The sequence below is a fragment of the Zingiber officinale genome, chromosome 8B (genome assembly GCF_018446385.1).
Source record: "Zingiber officinale cultivar Zhangliang chromosome 8B, Zo_v1.1, whole genome shotgun sequence".
Taxonomy (NCBI): domain Eukaryota; kingdom Viridiplantae; phylum Streptophyta; class Magnoliopsida; order Zingiberales; family Zingiberaceae; genus Zingiber; species Zingiber officinale.
The window spans coordinates 88,291,082-88,310,932 of NC_056001.1; the positions used below are offsets into that span (position 1 = coordinate 88,291,082).

Consider the following 19,851-nt stretch of genomic DNA (forward strand, 5'->3'; position numbering starts at 1 on the left):
ATAATACCCTCCTCATCTCGTGTGTACTCAGTCTGCTGCCCGGAAGCTATCTGGCTGACTGATCACCGGCATGGGCCTCTTGGATCCTCATCCTGATCGACGACTGAGCAACCATGGTAACCAGAATATCGTGCTCTGTCTGTCCCTGCTCCTGAAGGGTCAACTCAGAGAAACCCTGAACTAAGTCTGTGACTAAAACTTGGTGGGAAGCCAAAGTCCATCCGGACTTCCTGTTTAGTGCATCGACAACCACATTAGCTGAAACATCCTGTAACCAACCCTCAGTTTTTTTTTAAATATCAGAACACACCATCCCACTAACCCAAGCTCAGCATACACATGTAACATGATACCAAAACTAATGTTTCATTTCAAAGAAAATAAGGTCATCATCTCACACAAAAGTTTAGCACAATGAACCCAGCTAAGAATCCAGTACACCACCATAGCATAAACTCAACACTCCTAATGTCCGGACAGCACCATGCGTCCATCCCGCCTTCTCGTCTACTCCGTCTGTCAAACCTCCGCCATGTCCAAAGACTCATCCTCACCTGTAATGTAGGCATCATGAGTCTACAGCCTAGTAAGTATAATCTCATGTGATCGAATATGATATCCATAAAATAGTAGAGTTAGGAACTAAATGACAGTACATATATAAAATGTTGTATATCAAAGAAATAGCGATAGATAAAAGTTCCTACATGGCTATAAAGGTGAATATAACACATATCCGGTAACCACAATTAGAGCCAGTCAATCCAGTCCCATGAACCTAAAGGTACCTCCTAGAGAACATGTAATCAGTCATATAACCGAAGCTGACAATAAATTACAATATCAATCAAGTTTGGATGGGACCTCCTCGGAGTTCATCCCGGGTCACCCATCCCGTAGTGCTACTACATATGCACATATTCAACCATCTAGCCACATAAAACTTATACTACCCATAATATAAACATAATAATAGCCCAATTCATCATATCCTGTAATCATGTCAATTTAACAATAACTCAATTCTTCGTATACGGTAAACATGTCAATTTTTTGTATCCATTCAAATTCAAAGTAAATGCATCATAGGAAGATATATGAGCAGGTATAGATATTAATTTACCACAAGAGACTGATAAATAACCATTAAGCTTACAATACAAGACTAAGGCTTAGGAAAAATAATTCATACCCATGATAACTACTATATACCAGTAACCAATTCAATTTCTTCTCCTAAATGAAAATTTACAACAGTAACAATTTATTCTTTTGTTTCACTGCAAACCGTATCCTCACAAAATCCCAATAGCAATAAATCCCAAGGAAAAACCAAACTTACTACCAAACTATTAAATCTCTTATCCAGCACGAAGAATATCACCACAAACGAGTCAACTAAGTTTTCTACGGCATTGTTAAACACTTGTACCGACAGTACAGCAAGATCTACACAAAATCCTCAATTCCAAAATCCGTAAACGATATCAAGCAGCGGAGTAAACATGTTGAATGAAACTATACGAAGATTTCAAAGCAAACTTCCCACGGAGGCACAAATTCGACTCTAAATCATCACAAAACTCCTCAAGTAGAATCTAAAACGTCATAGAGCGCTCGAATCACAACCGGCATCTCTATTGAACATTCAACCAAACAGATAACGTGCATCCTATTAAAACTTGTTCATCTCGGAAAACACAACTCAAATTCCAAAACCCCAACTCATCAAACACCAGTCGAACCTCCAGGAAAGCCCACTATGAAATTATAACTTCGTCACGCAGAAATCACCGTCAAACATTATCGGTAACATTTGCAAATCAACGGAAACCTTCAACCGAAACCTCCAACAAGAACACATCCCACAAAGAAGAAACCAATCCACAACGTCTACCAAGAAAAGCCAATCGAAGACATCCACAAGGGAGAAAACGATCGAAAGCATCCACAAAAGAATCAGTTCGAGACATCTCCAAAGAAAACCAATCAAACATCACAGTGAGAAACCAATCGAAAACCCATACCAAAGCTCACCTTATTTAGGTTTTCCGCCCCTCTATACCTTACAGATCTCAAGTTATCACAGTAGATACACTCACCTTCCCTTCCGCGTCCCGTGTCCCTCCGTTTAGGACTTTCTCCTTGCCGTAGCCGCCGATGCGGTGATCAAGGGAACTCCCATTCGCTTGCAAATCCTCCACGGATCCGCCGGAGTAGCTCGACACTCGATCGAAAATCTGAGCTCGGTGGAAGACCAAGCTGAGACCGACGAGACTGAAGAGGAAGAACTAACGGCGATAAGGGCACAGTGCTAGGTTGTAGGGAAATGGGTGGTTAAGCTTTTATACCTAGGTCTTAAAGACTTAGGGCAATTACTCCCTAACCTAGGTCATTATAATTCCTTAACTCCTAATTTAAAGTCCTTAATTAAATTGGTTCATGATGTCGTACCAATTCATCTAAAATTCCTAAATTTCATAGAAAATTTTGTGAATAATTTTCCTTTTTTGTTACCTCTAGACTTTTAATTTATTCATCTTATCTTACTTTAATTAAATTACGTATCTAACACTTGGGAGACCTTACATTATCTTTCCCCGGGTGATAGCTAATGGTATAATCATAATCCTTCAGGACCTTCATCCATCTCCTCTATCGGAGATTAAGTTCCTTCTGAGTGAAAATATATTTGAGACTCTTATGATCCGTAAGAATCTCAAATGTAATGTTATACAGATGATGCCGCCAAATCTTCAAAGTAAAGATGATGACGGCTAGCTCCAAATCATGTACTGGGTAGCTCTTCTCATGCTCCTTCAACTGTCGAGAAGCATAGGAGACTACCCTGATGTGCTGCATCAGAACAGCGCCCAAACCCTGTAGAGATGCGCCGGTATAGAGCACGAATTCGTCCTCTCCGGAAGGTAAAACCAAAATCGGAGCCGACACTAATCTCCGCTTCAGCTCCTAGAAGCTGGTCTCGTAGTCTTTAGTCTAAATGAACTTCACGCCTTTCTTGGTCAGACGTGTCAACGACATAGCAATCCGGGAGAAACCCTCGACGAATCGTCTGTAATATCCAGCTAGTCCCAGAAAACTGCGGATCTCTTGAACCGATTTCGGTTGCTCCCAACTGGTGACAGCCTCGATCTTCTGAGGGTCTACTGAAATACATCTGCTAGAGACCACGTGTCCCAAAAAACTAACTGAGGATAGCCAGAAAGAACACTTGATGAACTTCGCGTACAGCGGATGTTGTCGAAGAGTCTCCAAGACTGTGCGAAGATGCTGCTTATGTTCCTCCTCGGAACGCGAGCAGACCAATATGTCATCGATGAAAATGATAACAAACTGATCAAGATACTCCAAGAAGATACGGTTCATCAAATCCATAAATACCGCTAGAGCATTGGTAAGCCCAAATGGCATTACCAAAAACTCATAATGGTCGTATCTGGTACGGAATGTTGTCTTCTGAATATCCGATTCTCTGACTCTCAGCTGATGATATCCAGATCGCAGATTAATCTTATAATACACTGATGTACCTCTAAGCTGATCAAATAAATCCTCGATCCTTGGTAAGGGTACTTATTTCTGATGGTCACTGCATTCAGCTGTCTGTAGTCAATGCACAACCTCAGTGTACCATCCTTTTTCTTGACAAATAATACCGGAGAACCTCATGGAGAAACACTAGGGCATATAAATCCCCTATCTAAAAGCTCCTGGAGTTGAACTTTCAGTTCGTTCAACTCTTTTGGTGTCATACGATAAGGAGATTTCGATGTCAGTGCGGTTCTCGAAATCAACTCAATGGCAAACTCCACTTGCATTCTAGGAGGCAAACCTGGTAGCTCCTTTGGAAATACATCCGGATACTCTCAGACTACTGGAACGTCGGAGAGTTGAGAACTACTGCCATCTTCAGTATGAATCAAGGATAACAGAAAACCCGGACAATCATGTGACAGCAGCTTCTGAGCCTGAGTCGCCAAAATGATCGATATGTCGTCGTCTCTGATGCTAGTGAAATCCCATGAGGGTTGGTTCAGAGGCCGGAATGTGACCACCCTCGTTTGACAATCAACAGCTGCATGATATGCTGTAAACAGTCCATGCCAAGAATAATATCAAAGTCAACCATTTCCAATACTAAAAGATCTACCGTAAGTATCATGTTACCAAAATCTAACGGACAACCTCTGACCTCCTGAGTGGCGTCTAAGGTATCACCGAACGGTAGAGAGACAGTCAATTGCTGTGGTCTGAAAGTGGGTAACCTACCAATCTCCTACATAAGGGTATGGGATATAAAAGAATTCGAGCTACCGGTATCTATCAGCATATCAGCAGATAAGGCATACATAGAAATCGTTTCACGAAAAACGTATCCGTCGACCCACTGCGCATCCTTTCTGGTAACCACATGAATATGTCCAGTCTCTAGCGGTGGAGGAGGTGGTAGTGCTGTCAAAGCCTACTACGCCTGAGTTTGAGCCTGCCACTGTGACGGTGCCGAGTACTAAGCCAGAGACTGATAGGTAGGCTGAGACTGATACTGGACCGGCGGCTGGGGCGATGACTGGTACTGGACTAGTGGCTAGGGCTGCAACTGATACTGCCCCTGAGTCAGATATTGTGGTCCCCAAATTGAGCTCTGTGCTGTCAAAGCCTGCTGCGCCTGAGTCTGAGCCTGCCACTGTGACGGTGCCGAGTACTGAGCCAAAGACTGATAGGTAGGCTGAGACTGATACTGGACCAGCGGTTGGGGCGATGACTGGTACTGGACCAGTGGCTGGGGCTGTAACTGATACTGCCCCTGAATCAGATATTGTGGTCCCCGAACTGAGCTCTGTGGTACTATGAGGGCACTGGGTGCTCCTATCCATACATACCATATGCAACTACTGTAGGGGGGGCAGACATCTGCTGACGATGCGAAGATTGGGCTCTCTGCCCTCCTCACCGAGTCCCTGACTGACTGTGTTGTCCTCCCTGAACAGTAACTCCGGAGGCAATATGCTGAGCCTTCAGGGGACAATCTCTGCTCTGGTGCCCGGCAGTTTGCAATAATAACAAATTGACTGTTCTAGAGAACAGACTGAGGTGATGTGGTCTCTGGACCCACATCGTAAATAGTGAATGTCACTGGTGGGTTGTTTCTGATTCTGCTGAGGAGATCGAAAAGGTCATGAGGAAGACTGCCCTGACTTCTGAGGCCGACCCGATGTCCCAGAAGTACCCTGACCTGGCTGACTGGGACCACTCTGCTGCTGTGTAGCCTGTGTCGACTAGATCTGTCCTGATGTTCGATCTGTCTGTTTCCTTTTCTTGTCCGGATATGCTCTCTACTGTGTTGACTCAATCATAAGAGCTCTATTCAATGACTCCAGGTAAGACAAATTCCTAAAGCCGGCAAGCTTTACTTGCAGATGTCCATCTAGTCCCTGAATAAACTGCTGCATACGGGAACTGTCCTCAGCAACCAGTTCTAGACAAAATCTGGCCAATCGATTAAACTCTGCATTGTACTCTGTCACCGATCGGTTGTTCTGTCGCAGACTCAAAAAGTCCTGACAGCGAGTCATCTGATAGGCCCGTGGAAAGTAACGGCTCTCAAAAGCCTCACTGAATCTGCCCCAAGTGATGTTCTGCTCGCCTATGACGGAACACTGCGTAACCCACCAGGTGTCGGCCTCGTCCTGTAAATGGAAAGCAGCTAGCTCCGCTTTCTCCCACTCGGAACAAGCCATGTAGAAGAAGGTCCACTCCATGGTCTCTATCTAGGACTGGGCCACGCTTGGATCAACCTCTCCTCGAAAGAGTATGAATCGACTCTTCATCGACTCTGCTAATGTTGGGATCCACGCTCGTGCCGCGACAATATATGTGAGGTGGGTAGGAACGGTTGCTGGAACTGGTGGAACCTCCGGAGCTGGTGGTACAGGTAGTACCGCTGGATAGAATGGGGGGAGGTACTCCTGGTGTTGCTGCATAAGCTGGAGCATATACCGTTGGTGGTACTGCAGGGCCGATATGGGTGGTCGCAGCTGGAGGTACGGTAGGCGGTGGTACCGGAAATGGAGTAATCGGTACCGCTGGTGTGGGCGCTGGGCACACTTAGGCACTAGGGGCACGGGTGCCGTTGGACCCGGGTACACGGAAGGTCCAGGTGGCAGTGGTGCCGGGTACGCCGCAAGCTCTGCTGGTGGAGGTATCGGGTTTGCAACGTGTGGTACAGTGTATACAGTATGGGTGGGTACCTCCAACAAAGCCACCGGAGTTTGAGAGCCCGACGCACCCGCAGTATCTTGAGTCTGTCCCTGACCAACAAGCTCAACCCCAGTAGGGATCTCCGGCGAGTCCATTGCCAGAGATTCCAAAGTCCTCTTACATGGTCGTCCAGCACCACGTCTCGTAGCTACTTGTGTAGATCTCCTCATATCTGTTAAGTTATATCACAAATATTACTACAAGTAACAAATAAATTTACTTTTATACCTATTTGTCGTCTAGAGATGTTTTGTCGCTATCCAGTCCCCAAATTTAACCTCAAAATTTCGGACGAGAAAATCGAAGGAAACCCATACAAATCCGAAAATAAATAACTAAGTTGACTAGCAAACTTGGGTTAACCCAAAAATCCAAAACACTAAAAGCAGATATCACAACCCGCTCTGATACCAAATAAATTGGTATCAGATAAATCTCGAAAATCCAATACACGGAAATCAAACAAGTATCGCCAACTTGGCTCTGATACCAAATAAATTGGTATAAGATTATTTTGAAAATCCAACACACAAAAGCTTGACTCACCATAACTAAAAATACGGAAACCAAGCATCAGAAACCTGACTCTAATACCAAATAAATTGTCACGCCCCAGGTAGTTCTTGGCCGAAGAAAATTTCGGCAGCATCTCCCCTGTACGGATGACAATCTGAAACTTTTCTACAACATAACCATCACATACACGGTCAACACGGCCTCGAACAATAATAATAAAAGAACTAAACAACAACTATGCAGTATAATAGTGAACTAAAACAACGATAAGTAAAACATCTCAAAACATCCTACTCAATTACACTCATAAAACTCAAATCATATTCCTACTCAACTACCCATAAAGCACAAATCATGATGAACTCACCTCTTCTGCCATCCAGGCAGACATGTAGCAAAAACACATCCAAATAAAAACTCATCGACAATAAAACAAAACTATACAGTATCCAAGTGTCAAAAACCAGAACAAGTCTACAACATCGTTTAGATATCATCATAAGAAAACCAAAAGACCGAAACAACGCATCCTCGCGACCTGCAAGGGACTAGCGACTAGAACTCCTCCAGACAACCTCAACCTGAAATATAATAATAACGACGAGGTGAGTCAACTCCTCAGCGGGTAATATTGACATGCATAGTAAGAAAATAACAACTAGCATTAATCATGCGTACAGTCTCCTGATATAAGAATGACAAATGCAACTGAAATAAACAGGAGCAAACTGTACTAACCGGGACCTGGTAGGGATCACAAGGTTGTCAGACCAAGAGTGTCATAAATCCTTTATGCATGTCAATCATATGCATCCATCAAAATGCAGCAAATAAATGCAGCAAACACAAGAAATAAATGTATTAATGCGTATGATACCAATGACATGTCCTGGTCACCCCTACTCTCCAGTCAGCCGTCTCACATACGATGGTGAGACAGAGTGGGTAGGGCTATGACAACCGTGCACTCTGCCGTCACTGCTCCTGATGAGTCACCGAGTGGACGGGATGCTTTCAAAGTACACCTATCCTCATATCCCAAATCATAAGTGGGGGAGCTCAATGCTCTCATCTCTCTGAGACAATCCAGAAGAGGGATCCCTGACGTGCTACCACGCTGTGTCACGCTACCCATGAGTAGACCAGCGGAGCACTGACAAAGCAAACTGCCATACACCCTGCCTGATATACCACTAACCCATGAGTGGTGGTGTGTGCAGATTCATGTAACTGGCGATGTGCTCAACAATAATGGAGCTGACTATCGCGCAACATGCAATCATGCGAGATGATGCATGACACTAAGCATGGAAGTCCTGACCATATCTACCTCCATAAAATATGTACCAAAAATATACATGGATCATATCAAAAGATCTAGGTACACAGGTTAGATATGGTATCAAATAAGTCCGGTATATCCTATGGCATGGTATGTCATTACCTTTATGATCATAAGTAATTTGAAGGTATAAACATGAATGCAAACAGTAAACAATCAAGCATGCACAGATAATGGATAATGACATATCGATGCATTTATAAAACATAATCATTACTATTTGTTAAAAAATTACTATGCACATCAAATGACAAATCTAAAAGATAAGTCAAGGTATCCGCCTTCAATGTAGATCGAGCTAATCAAGCTCTATGTCGATATGCTCATCCCGAATCTGAATCCTATAATAAATCGTACAATTTAGCTAAAAATAAAATAACTAAACAAAATCCTAATCCGATTAGGAAACTATGTTTTAATTCCATTTAATTATCTTATCCTTCCTTCATAGTTGATATCCTTGAATTAGTCCAACTAGAGAAGTCAACTAATAAATGAATCTCTAATCATAATCCATTAAATTAAGCAACCCTATTCATTTATCCTTTTAATTAGATAACCATGTAATTAACCAAGGCTATTAACCATTTGCTAATCCGAAGAAATCAACTATATCACTTCACTAAACCAAGTCTCAATACGTTACCGTTCCTTCTCCTATCTACAGTAGAAATTCCTGATAGCCCAACATATCCACAACAGAGACAACTTGCTGCCGAGAACGGATCTCACTGCCAGAAACCATTACTCCTAGTTAGTACAACAAAAATCAAAACTCAACCTCTACAAACCTATACAGAAAATGCTACTCCAATTTCTACAAATCTAATATCAACCACAGCTTAATTAACAAACTCAATAACTCTGTATCGGAGGTAGCTGTTGGTGCTAGGGCAAAGGTAGGGCAGAGGAAAAAGATGGTTGGTGCTAGGGCTCAGGAAGAAGATGAAGAGAAGCTTCGGTCGGTCGGCGGTGTTGCTTGGGTTGTCGGCAAGAAGGAGATGTCGGTTGGAGTCTAGGGCACGGGTAAGAAAGAGGAGAGGAGGGCGGAGCCTAGGGCACGGCTTGCCACCTGGTCTCCTAGTGGCTCTTATTGACCGCGACCAGGAAAGGGAGAGGCTAAGTGGTGCTTGGTGGCTAGCACAGAGGAGGCGGCTGGTGTCGCTGCGAGCGTCGGGCGGCGGTGGCGCTGGGTGGGTGTCGACGCGTAGAGGATAAGAGAAGAAGGAACAGAGGGGATCGGGCGTGGCGATTTTGAGTCCGCATTCCCCTTGGCCAAGGCTTAAACTGCGAGGAAGAAGAAACTGCCCGCTTGCAGTTAGGGCAGATCGGGCGTGAGGGGAGAAGGCGCGAGGACGGTGTCGGGTGAGGGTTAGGGGGAAATGAAGGAAAGAATAAAAGAAAAAGGAAAAGGAAAGTAATTGAAAACAATAAGCATTTCCTCGTTAAAACGGGGTAGCCTAAACAGGCTTTCCCGGGACCCAATTTTATCCTCGTAAACTCATCCATACGGTGTCCGAAAAATTCCCGAAAATTTTCTAAAAATTCTGAAAAATTCCCTTATCATTATTTGCCATTTTTCTGTATTTTATAGTAACATTCTCATCCGTTTAAAGAATGTAAAACATGAATATATTTCGAATGTTTTCTTTGTGTCGAATATGAAAAGCAACATTTTGAGCTTAGGACAACTCTTGGAAAAAGGATATGATATTCATCTAGAAGACAATATGCTTATTTTGAAAGATGATATTGGTTGCTTAATTGATAAGTTTCCTATGTCAAGAAATAGAATGTTCTTGCTTAATATTCAAAATGATGTTGTAAATTATCTCAAAGCTTGTTATAAAGACATCACTTGGCTATGACCTCTTCAATTTGGGTATCTCGATTTAGGAGGACTAGAATTACTTTCAAAGAAAGAGATGGTGAGAGGACTACCTTGCATCAAATATCCTCATCAATTATGTGAAGCATACCTACATGGGAAATCATTTAGAAGAGGTTTTTCATAGTCAAGTTCAAGAGCTCAGAAGCCACTTAAACTTATACACACAGATGTTTGCGGTTTGATAAAGCTAAGTTCACTTGGTAAGAGTAATTATTTCATTCTTTTCATAGATGACTTTTCTCAGAAAACCTGGGTATATTTTTTGAAGCAAAAATTAGAGGTCTTTGGCATATTCAAGAAATTTAAAGTGACCATAGAAAAGGATAGCGGTCTCGAGATCAAAGCTATGCGTTCTGATCGAGGAGGAGAATTTACCTTAAAGGAGTTTCAAGAATTGTGTAAAACCAACGGAATACGACGACCCTTGACGGTTCCAAGATCTGCTCAACAAAATAGAGTGGTGGAAAGAAAGAATCGAACCATCCTTGACATGACAAGGAGCATTCTCAAAAGAAAGAGGCTACTAAAAGAACTTTGGGCAGAAGTGATTGCATGTGCAGTCTACTTATCCAACCGATCACCGACAAGGAGTGTGTGGGGCAAGACATCACAAGAAGCATGGAGCGGAAGGAAGCCTGAGATTTCTCATCTAAGAGTTTTTGGGAGTATAGCTCACGTTCATATACTCGATGAAGTAAGAAGCAAATTGGATGATAAAAGTAATAAATTTATTTTTATTGGCTACAATACTAACTCAAAAGGGTATAAGCTATACAATCCAGATACTGGGAAGACAATCATCAGCTGGGATGTCGTATTTGATGAAGAAGGAGAGTGGAATTGGAAATCTCAAAATGAAGATTATAACTTTTTCCCATATTTTGAAGAAGAAGATGTGGAGCAACCAAGGGTGGAGCAAACAAAAGAGGAGCCTACTACTCCATTAATAACATCAACATCAAGTACTCAAGGAAATTCATCTGCATCGACTTCAAGTGAAAATTCAAGTGAGAGTATCACGCTTTAGAAGCTTATGGGAAATTTATGAGGTAATTGAAAATCAAGATAATCTTACTCTATATTGTCTCTTTGCCGATTACGAGCCTATGGATTTTCAAGAAGCTATAAAAAACAAAAAGTGGAAAGATGTGATGGATGAAGAAGTCAAGGTGATTGAAAAGAAAGGTACATGGCAGTTAACTCCACTTCTTGAAAGACATAAGACAACTAAAATTCGAGTTGATAACAAATCTACAATAACACTAGCAAAAATTCTAGTCTTTCATGGTAGAAGCAAGCACATCAATACACACTATCACTATATCAGAGAGTGCATTACAAGAAAAGAGGTGCGAGTGGAATACATAAAGTTTCAATATCAAGTTGCTAATATTTTTACCAACCCGCTCAAATTTGAAGACTTCATCAAGATGTGATATTTGCTTGGAGTCATAAAACCAAATTTAAGAGGGGTTGTTGGAAATTAAATTTAATTTTATTGATAGAGATAATATATTATAAAATATTATGGATAGAGAGAGAATGATGAGGTGGTAATTCTTGATGAGCGTTCGTGATAGGATAGAGATGGAATTTGATGAGGTGACAATCTTGATAAAAATAAAAGTTTGTGGAGATAGAATAAAAAAAAGTCTAGATTCAATGTATTTGAGATTAGTACTTATCCAATAAACCTATAAATATATATTTTTTCTAATAAACGAAGCAAGTTCAGTTCTTTTGTTTTGTTCTCCTCCTCTTCCACGTAAAATAGTTTTTCTTCTCCCATAAGTCTTTTATTTCTTCTCTAATAATTCTTTTTCCAACACTTCAATTGCTCATCGAATAGAGGCCTTCAACAAGGGAGATAGTGCTAGCGCTAAATTTTGAGGGTCAGGTTTGATCTAATATTAGAAATGTATTTGACTTTTAAATTTTAATTAAATATTTGATTTAGAATGTAATTAAATTATAGGTTGTATTAGATTATAAAATATTATTATCTTTTATAATTGAGATTATATTATAAGGGTATTGCTAAATGGTCAGAATCTGGCCAGCTAGAATATATGCATGTGTGTATATGCATGAGTATTTTAGTAATTTCATATGGTCACATTAATTATATGCATGTCCATACATGCATTTTAATTAGGAGATAGAGATTTCTAGCTAGTCAGATTCTGGTCAGCAAGATTTACTCATATTATAATACAGTTTTACAAATGACTGATTACCTCGTCAAAAGAGACTTAGGCTCTGTTTACTTGGGAGAGTGGAAAGTAAAATTAAGGAAAAGTTTCTACGGTGGAAAAGTTTCCGTCGTTTACTTCATTAAAATTTTCCGAAGGAAAAGTAATGTAATCCATCCGTGGATAATTTTGGAGCCAAAATCAATCATCTCAAAATCGGACTGAAAGCAACGGATGGAAAAAAAATGACGCATGTACCCCTTTTGTATTCACAAAATTACACCATATACCAAAAAAATGACGCATTTACCTTTTTTAAATCACAAAATTACACTATGTACCAAAAAAAAAATGACGCATGCACCCTTTTTTATCTATAAAATTACATCATAAGTATTCACCTTCCTCTATCAAGATAAACAAGTGTGCAAAGGAAAAGATTTCTTCACCCTTTCTTTTCTCTTCCTCCAAAGATAACTTTCTATCATTGATTCTTTTCCTTTCCTCATCCACCCTCTAGAATAAACATAATCTTAATGAAACGCGTGCGGGAAAGGTAAGACGGTGAAATTTTAGAAACACATGTTTTAATTCGTTGAAATCTAATACGTTTCTCGTGGCTCAACCTCACGTTTTAAGTCTGCGTCTTTTTAATGATTAGGTTATCGCGCTGGAAGTGGGACAGCTGAAAACGATAAGGTTTTAAATTGGGTGTCGGAAAAAAAAAACACATTTTCGTTGCTGCTATATCGTGGCTACGGTGTATCTGGCCATGGTCAGTGATAATTTCTACACGTCTGTTTTTTTTTTTCGTTGAACATGTGTAGTCTTTCAATAATGTTAAACGCTAGTTTCTATCGAATTTTCAATTTTTTTCCAGACCATGAAAAGCGTGGAGGTTCTACCTGGACCTTGCCGCTATAAATGCAAGCCACCGTCTCTTTTGCAGCTATCAACGCACCAATTGATCGATTTATAGCAATCGGTATTACCAATGGCCAAACAAAGGGCTTCCGACTCTTCGATCACAGACGGCCTCCTAGCGAAGGAGGTCCCTGGCAGCTACGGCATCCCGTTCATCTCCGCCATACGAGACCGTCTCGGATTTTACTACGACGGGCAGGACAAGTTCTTCCAGTCTCGAGTCGACCAACACAACTCCACCGTCGTCCGCCTCAATGCTCCGCCGGGACCCTTCATGGCTTCCAACCCACGCGTCATCGCCCTCCTCGACGCCAAGAGCTTCCCTGTCCTTTTCGACGTCGACAAGGTCGCCAAGCGTGACCTCTTTACGGGAACCTACATGCCCTCCACCGCACTCACCGGGGGCTTCCGGGTCTGCGCCTACCTTGACCCTTCCGAGCCGAAGCACGCCCAGATCAAGCAGCTCCTCCTTACCCTCCTCGCCGCACGGAAGGACGCCGTACTCCCGGCCTTCCGATCCGAATTTGGCGCCCTTTTCGACTCCGTAGAGGCGGAGTTGAACTCTGGGGCGGGGAAGTCGTCGGATTTTAACAAGCTTAACGATGGCACCGCGTTCGACTTCTTGGGTGAGGCGTTCTTCGGCGTTAGGCCGTCGGCCACGACGCTCGGCAGCACGGGGCCGTCGAGGAGCACCCGGTGGCTGTTCCTACAGCTATGCCCTCTCATGACGCTCGGCCTCCCCAAGATATTGGAGGAGTTGTTTCTGCATACATTTCCGCTGCCGCCGCTCATCGCGCGATGGGACTACAAGGCACTCTACAAGTACATCAGCGAGGCTGCCGCCTCCAGCGGCGTGCTCGACACCGCCAATAAGTTGGGTATCTCGCGGGACGAGGCATGCCACAACCTCCTCTTCGCCACCGTCTTCAACTCCTATGGAGGGATGAAGGTGCGACGCCACTTAAAATTGTTCATTTAGCTGTTGTTTTAGATCACCTTAATTGAAAGATCATGGACTCCAACCCCTACTGTAGGTATTGCTGCCCGGGATAATGGGGTGTCTGGCAAAGGCCGGCGAGGGCCTGCACAAGCGGCTGACAAAGGAGATCCGCGGAGAAGTGGCGGCGGCAGGTGGCAAGGTGACGGTGGCCGCAGTGGAGCGGATGGAGCTGACACGCTCGGTGGTCTACGAGGCACTGCGCCTGGACCCTCCCGTGAAGTACCAATACGGGCACGCTAAGCGCGATTTGGTCATCGAGAGCCACGATGGGGCATACAAAGTGCGATCCGGCGAGATGCTCTTCGGCTACCAGCCTTTCGCCACGCGCGACCCCAAAGTCTTCGACCAAGCCGACCAGTTCGTGCCCGATCGGTTCGTGGGCGAGGAGGGGAAGAAGTTGCTCAAGTACGTGGTCTGGTCGAACGGGCCAGAAACAGAGAGCCCGACGGTGGCGGACAAGCAGTGCCCAGGGAAGGATCTGGTGATCCTCGTGGGGCGGCTCCTCGTCGTGGATTTCTTTCTCCGGTACGACTCCTTCACTGCCGAGGTGGGCACGCAGTTGCTCGGCGCACAGGTGAACATCACCTCCTTGGCTAAGGCGTCCACCAGCGCCGCCTCTACCAGCGACAACTAATTAGCCGATCTCGGTGTGTTGGGTTAGTACTGTTTGAGTGATTAGCGTATGTTATCATCGTGAAATTTGTGATTCAAATCGATAAGATAAAGATAAATGTCTTTCTTGTGCTAGTTATTATTTCAATAATGATTAGTAGTTATCCCTTCTCCATAATGATCTGAGGATGTATTGATGGAGATATTGGGGGGCGAGAACCTTTTGACACCGTGTATTGTTTGAGTTGTTTAATTATCAGCCTGTTGAATATAATGCGATTGGGATTTAAATAATTTTAACATCATCACTATAAAAGCGTAGGCCCGCCGTGAGGGGGCGTATGGATTTCAATATAATAAATTGAGTGATTACCTATTTCTACGAAACTTCTCCGGATAGGAAGGTTGTGGACCAAAAATAATTACATAAAAAAATTATAAAATGTTTACTTGAGAAGGATAAGGCAACATGTGCGTTGAATAGTCGTCATGGACCAATCTTTGATAATTCTAGTCAATTTCAAAGGTTGATCAAATTAAAAGACAAAAGGATTGAAGCATTCGAAGTCGGTTAACGAGATTCTTCACCACACCCTCAAATGACCTAAAATCTTCTCTATGATACCAACTACTGTTATCTTCTTGCTAAATTTAAGAATCAATTGTTAAGGGTATAGCTACTTAGTTTCTTGTATGCCTTTGTTGGGTACTTAATTACTACGGTCACTTACTGATATGCCTTGCGTGAGGGCAAAAGTAACATATGTGCTCCAAATTATTTGGATTTCAGCTAGAACGTAAACATGATTATTTGAATCTACACCTAGAAAAATAATATCAATGATCTTCTATGGTTGGTCATGCCTATCAAAATTTAGGGACCCAATAACAATAATATATATTTTTACCAAAATCTACATTTAGATTTTTAAAATTTTCAAATGACAACTAAAAATAAGGGCAAAAACTAAAAACGTTTCACTAATTTAGGGCACCTTTTTTTTTAAAAAAAAAAAATCATGAAAATAGTGTCCTAATATATGTTTCATCTGAAAGTATCCCTATGTTAATATTATTTGTCATAGTTACATTATAATTGTTACAATATAAGCAGCTACATCATAGTTATTATAATATATTAAAATTAATTAAATTAAATTTATTATATATTAAATATTATTATAATAAAATACTCTATCAATTAGGTTTAAATTGACCAAATTTAAATGAAATCATTCTGTTGAAGATATTTGGTGAAGAGAATAAAAATTACCGAATATAAAATCGTTAAATATAAAAGATTTAGTCATCTGATTTGCTGAGATGGCTTTGATTTGTTGATTCAAGTGTGTGAAGTTGGAAGGATGCACTGTCTGCGATGACTGTGTCATCTAGGAAGACTGAGTTGCTAAATGCCCGAGTCGTTAGAGTCAATCGAGTGCTCGAGTGGGTCGATTGTTGAGTTGTCGAGTGGCCTAAATGTTGAGCTACTCGAGTAGGTCGAGTGCCAAGTGAGTTGATCATCGAGTGGGCTAACTGTTAAGTGGCCCGAGTGTCAGTTATCCATTTTGAGTAGGAATCTGGGTTCAGCTCTACCAAGGCTGGTATTAGATACAGTTTCTTTGAAAATGATTCATCCCCTTCGATGATACTTCAAGATTATATTGGACATAAATTTTCAGGTACAACGGTGCAACCATGATCATAATCATGTTGAAATATATAAAAAAGTCTAGTTTTTTTATAAATATTTACTTAGAAATAAGAATTATATTGATCAAATATTTACATTTATAAGTTAAGTGTAGTTGTTCGATTAATTTATATTGTAGATAACATGATGTGTGATGTCACACACAGAAGATCATGTTATCAATTCCTTATAAATTATAAACAGTAGCTCACGACTGAGATGAAAAGGAACAAACCATTGGAATAGTCGTAGTGTAATTGGGTATTAGTTTATCTTGACTGATAAATTACACTAGTACACTCTGAGTGTATTGAACAGAACATTTAAGGTAAGTTCTTTTTATACTGACTTAATAAAAGAACAAGACCTTAGTTATTATAGAAGTATGTGCTCTTAATCCTAATATAATAACAAGCACATATATTTAGTACATTTATTTCTTTGACTTATCAAAGGGTGAGATTTAGCTCGATAAATCAATAGGCCGGATAAGTTGGGAAATGATATTACTTAGAGTGTGTGTTGTTGATTATAGAAGGAAACTGTGTCCTAGTAATCTAGGTTTATAATGCCCCCAAGAGGAGCTCATAAGGATTGTCATGTTAAACCCTGCAGGTGGACTTAGTCCGACACAATAAAAAGGTTGAGTGGTACTACTCTTGGACTAAGATATTAATTAAAGTGAGTTGTCAGTAACTCAATTAATTAGTGGACATCCGACATCTTAAACACAGGGAAATTAACACACTCATGATAAGAATGAGCCCAAAATGTAATTTGGGATTTGTGCGATAGTTTAATAATAATTCTTTAGTGGAATGAATTATTATTGATAAAATTAAGTTGGGTGTTCGAGGCGAACATGAGAAACTTAATTTCATCGAGAGACCAAAACCAATTCATCCTCTCGGTTCTTATCGTAGCCTCTTATTTCCAGAATATTATACCCACCTATACCCACCTTTATACCCGTCCTAAGGTGCCCGGCCAAGCAAGCTTGGAACCCACGCTTGGGCCGGCCAAGCAAATAGGATGAACCAAGTTGTGTGGCCGGCCCTAGCTTGAATCCAAGCTTGGTGTGGCCGACCACATTAAATTAAAAATGATTTTATTTTTTAAATCTTTCTTATGTGGATACCATGGTTTTAAAAGAGAGTTTAAAATTTAAATCTTTTCTTTTATAGATTTCTACAAAAGATTAAGTAAAAGGTTTGATATCTTTCCTTATTTGTAGTTAAAAGGTAGATTTTAATTTTTGATAAAACTTCCCTTTTATGAAACCATCCTAATGATTTTAAAAGAGAGTTTTAAAATTAAATATTTCCTTTTATAGATTTCTACAAAAGATTAAGAAAAAATTTGATATTTTTTCTTATTTGTAGATTGAAAGGAAGATTTTAATTTTTGATAAAACTTTCTTTTTTCGAAATCATTCACATGTTTTAATAGAGAGATTTTAATTTATAAAATTTCTTTTTATAATCAACCATGAAGGGAAAAATTAATAGATAAATTTTTATTTTAAAAATTTTCGGAAACAAATTAAGAAATTTTAATTCTTGTGATTAAAATTTTCATTACTTGGAGAATTAGAGATGACCGGCCACTTTAATAAAAGAAAATAAAATTGTTTTTATCAATTAAATTTTCCTTTTTCAAGGCAAAGAAAATAAGGAAGTTTTTTATTAAAACTTTCCTTATTTGCCAAGACCAAGGATTATAAAAGAGAGGGAGGGGGTGCCTTCACAAAGAGAATTCTCTTCTATTTTCCTCCCCCTCTTCCTTGGTGTGGTCGGCCCTCTTATTCTCTCTTCTCCCTTTTCTTTCTTCTCCTTAGTCAAACCTCATCATCTCTTGGAGCTTGGAAGGTGGTCGGATCTTGCTTGGAGAGGAAGGAGAAAAAGGTGGCTTTGTTTCTAACATCCCCTGGAACTTGGTGGAGGTGGTCGGGACTTGCTTTCTCTTGGAGAAATTAGCTTGGCCGAAACTTGGAAGATGGAAGAAGGAGGCTTGGTGGATTCTCATCTTGGTAGATCGTTGCCCACACAACGTCCGAGATAAGAAGAGGAATACGGTAGAAGATCAAGAGGTTGTTGTTTACAAAGAAAGGTATAACTAGTAATTCTTTTCCACATCATACTAGTTTTTCTTTGTATGAATTCCAAACACAAGAGGCTAGAGATTCTAGATTTTCGGATTTGTAATTCAAAGTTGTGTTTCTTTTATTTTATTTGTCGATCTTGTGATTCGATTGTTCCTTATGGTTAAACCTAAGGTTATATAAGGAAATTAAATATTGAATTTCGTTAAGAGGCTTTGTCGAGGCAGTGGTGGATGTTCTCATACCCAAGAAGGCCAAGTGTCTCGCCATGTTTGACCTGGGAGTCAATTTCTGAAATAAATATTTAATTAAATTTGTAACTTAGGTGGATGTGGATCTATAATGTTAAGTATCGTTTGCGATCCAAGTCTAAACTACTAAGAACATATAAGTTAAATTTGGAATCAATAATGTTAAGTTCCGTTTGTGATTCCGGATTTAATTTCTAAAGAACACAATAGATTGTTAGGAAAGGTTCGACACTTGTATAAAATTTTAATACAGTGGAACTGGTACGATTTTCCTAGGACCAACCAACAATTAGTATCATACCTAAGATTTGCCTCCGTGTGTTTGGTTTTCAGTTTAATTATGCATATGTCATACATAATTTAGGCAGAATAATAGTAGGATATGCTAACTCTGTGGTTGTAGGCTCCAACTATTATGGCTTATGATTATTTTGTGTGATTGGACCCTTGGACATGTCAAGGGTATTTTATTGTGTGTGCATGATTGTATTTAACTATTACAGCAGGAGATGTATTAGCCCTAGGATTTTACATTTATGCTCGATCTAGACTTGATGTATATTCCCTTGTGGAATATAGGATCGATGTATGTAAAATTTTATTTTTTTCTGTCGCGGATCATATCCTTGTGAGGTGTGGTGCTATTGGAGGACCAGAGACGCAGCGGAAAAGGAAGCTCGATGGACCCGACGGCATGAACCCTAGGGCTGGTAGCACGCGAAGGGAAGTGATGGAAAAGGCCATAATAGTTGGAAAATTAATTTTCATATTTATTGCTTTTATTTACTGTGATGTGTGTGTGTGCATGTGATGTATGCTAGCATAGTCAAAAATCCTCACCTTTAAAAACTAAGTGGGAGAGGGATTAGTAAAATTCCACGGTCTCCATTACTGGTTTGTAAGTAATGCAACAAGCTTGCGTGTTGGCTCTGAGTGCCTCCCTCCAAAACGGATGGATTTGTTGCGGATCACTAGATCAAACTTCATTTATGAAAGTATTTAGGAGTGTATGATCTTCTCCAACTGAAGGGGCACAATCCTATTTAATGA

The 19,851-nt window shown here is 40.7% G+C and overlaps 1 protein-coding gene and 1 long non-coding RNA gene across 2 annotated transcripts; one reads left to right on the plus strand and one right to left on the minus strand.

Annotated features, from left to right (window-relative positions):
* Window positions 1–347: 347 nt before the first annotated feature.
* LOC122017772 lies at window positions 348–2,383 on the minus strand. Its single transcript, XR_006121452.1, has 2 exons — window positions 2,103–2,383; window positions 348–554 (listed from the first exon to the last, which is right to left on the minus strand). It is a non-coding gene; the product is annotated as an uncharacterized LOC122017772 (long non-coding RNA).
* A 10,721-nt stretch (window positions 2,384–13,104) lies between these two features.
* Window positions 13,105–14,983, plus strand: LOC122015582 (allene oxide synthase 2-like). The gene is made up of 2 exons (XM_042572558.1): window positions 13,105–14,093; window positions 14,179–14,983. Exons 1-2 carry the CDS (start codon window positions 13,215–13,217, stop codon window positions 14,776–14,778), a joined length of 1,479 nt encoding a protein of 492 aa, XP_042428492.1. The 5' UTR covers window positions 13,105–13,214; the 3' UTR covers window positions 14,779–14,983.
* The last annotated feature ends 4,868 nt before the right edge of the window (window positions 14,984–19,851 follow it).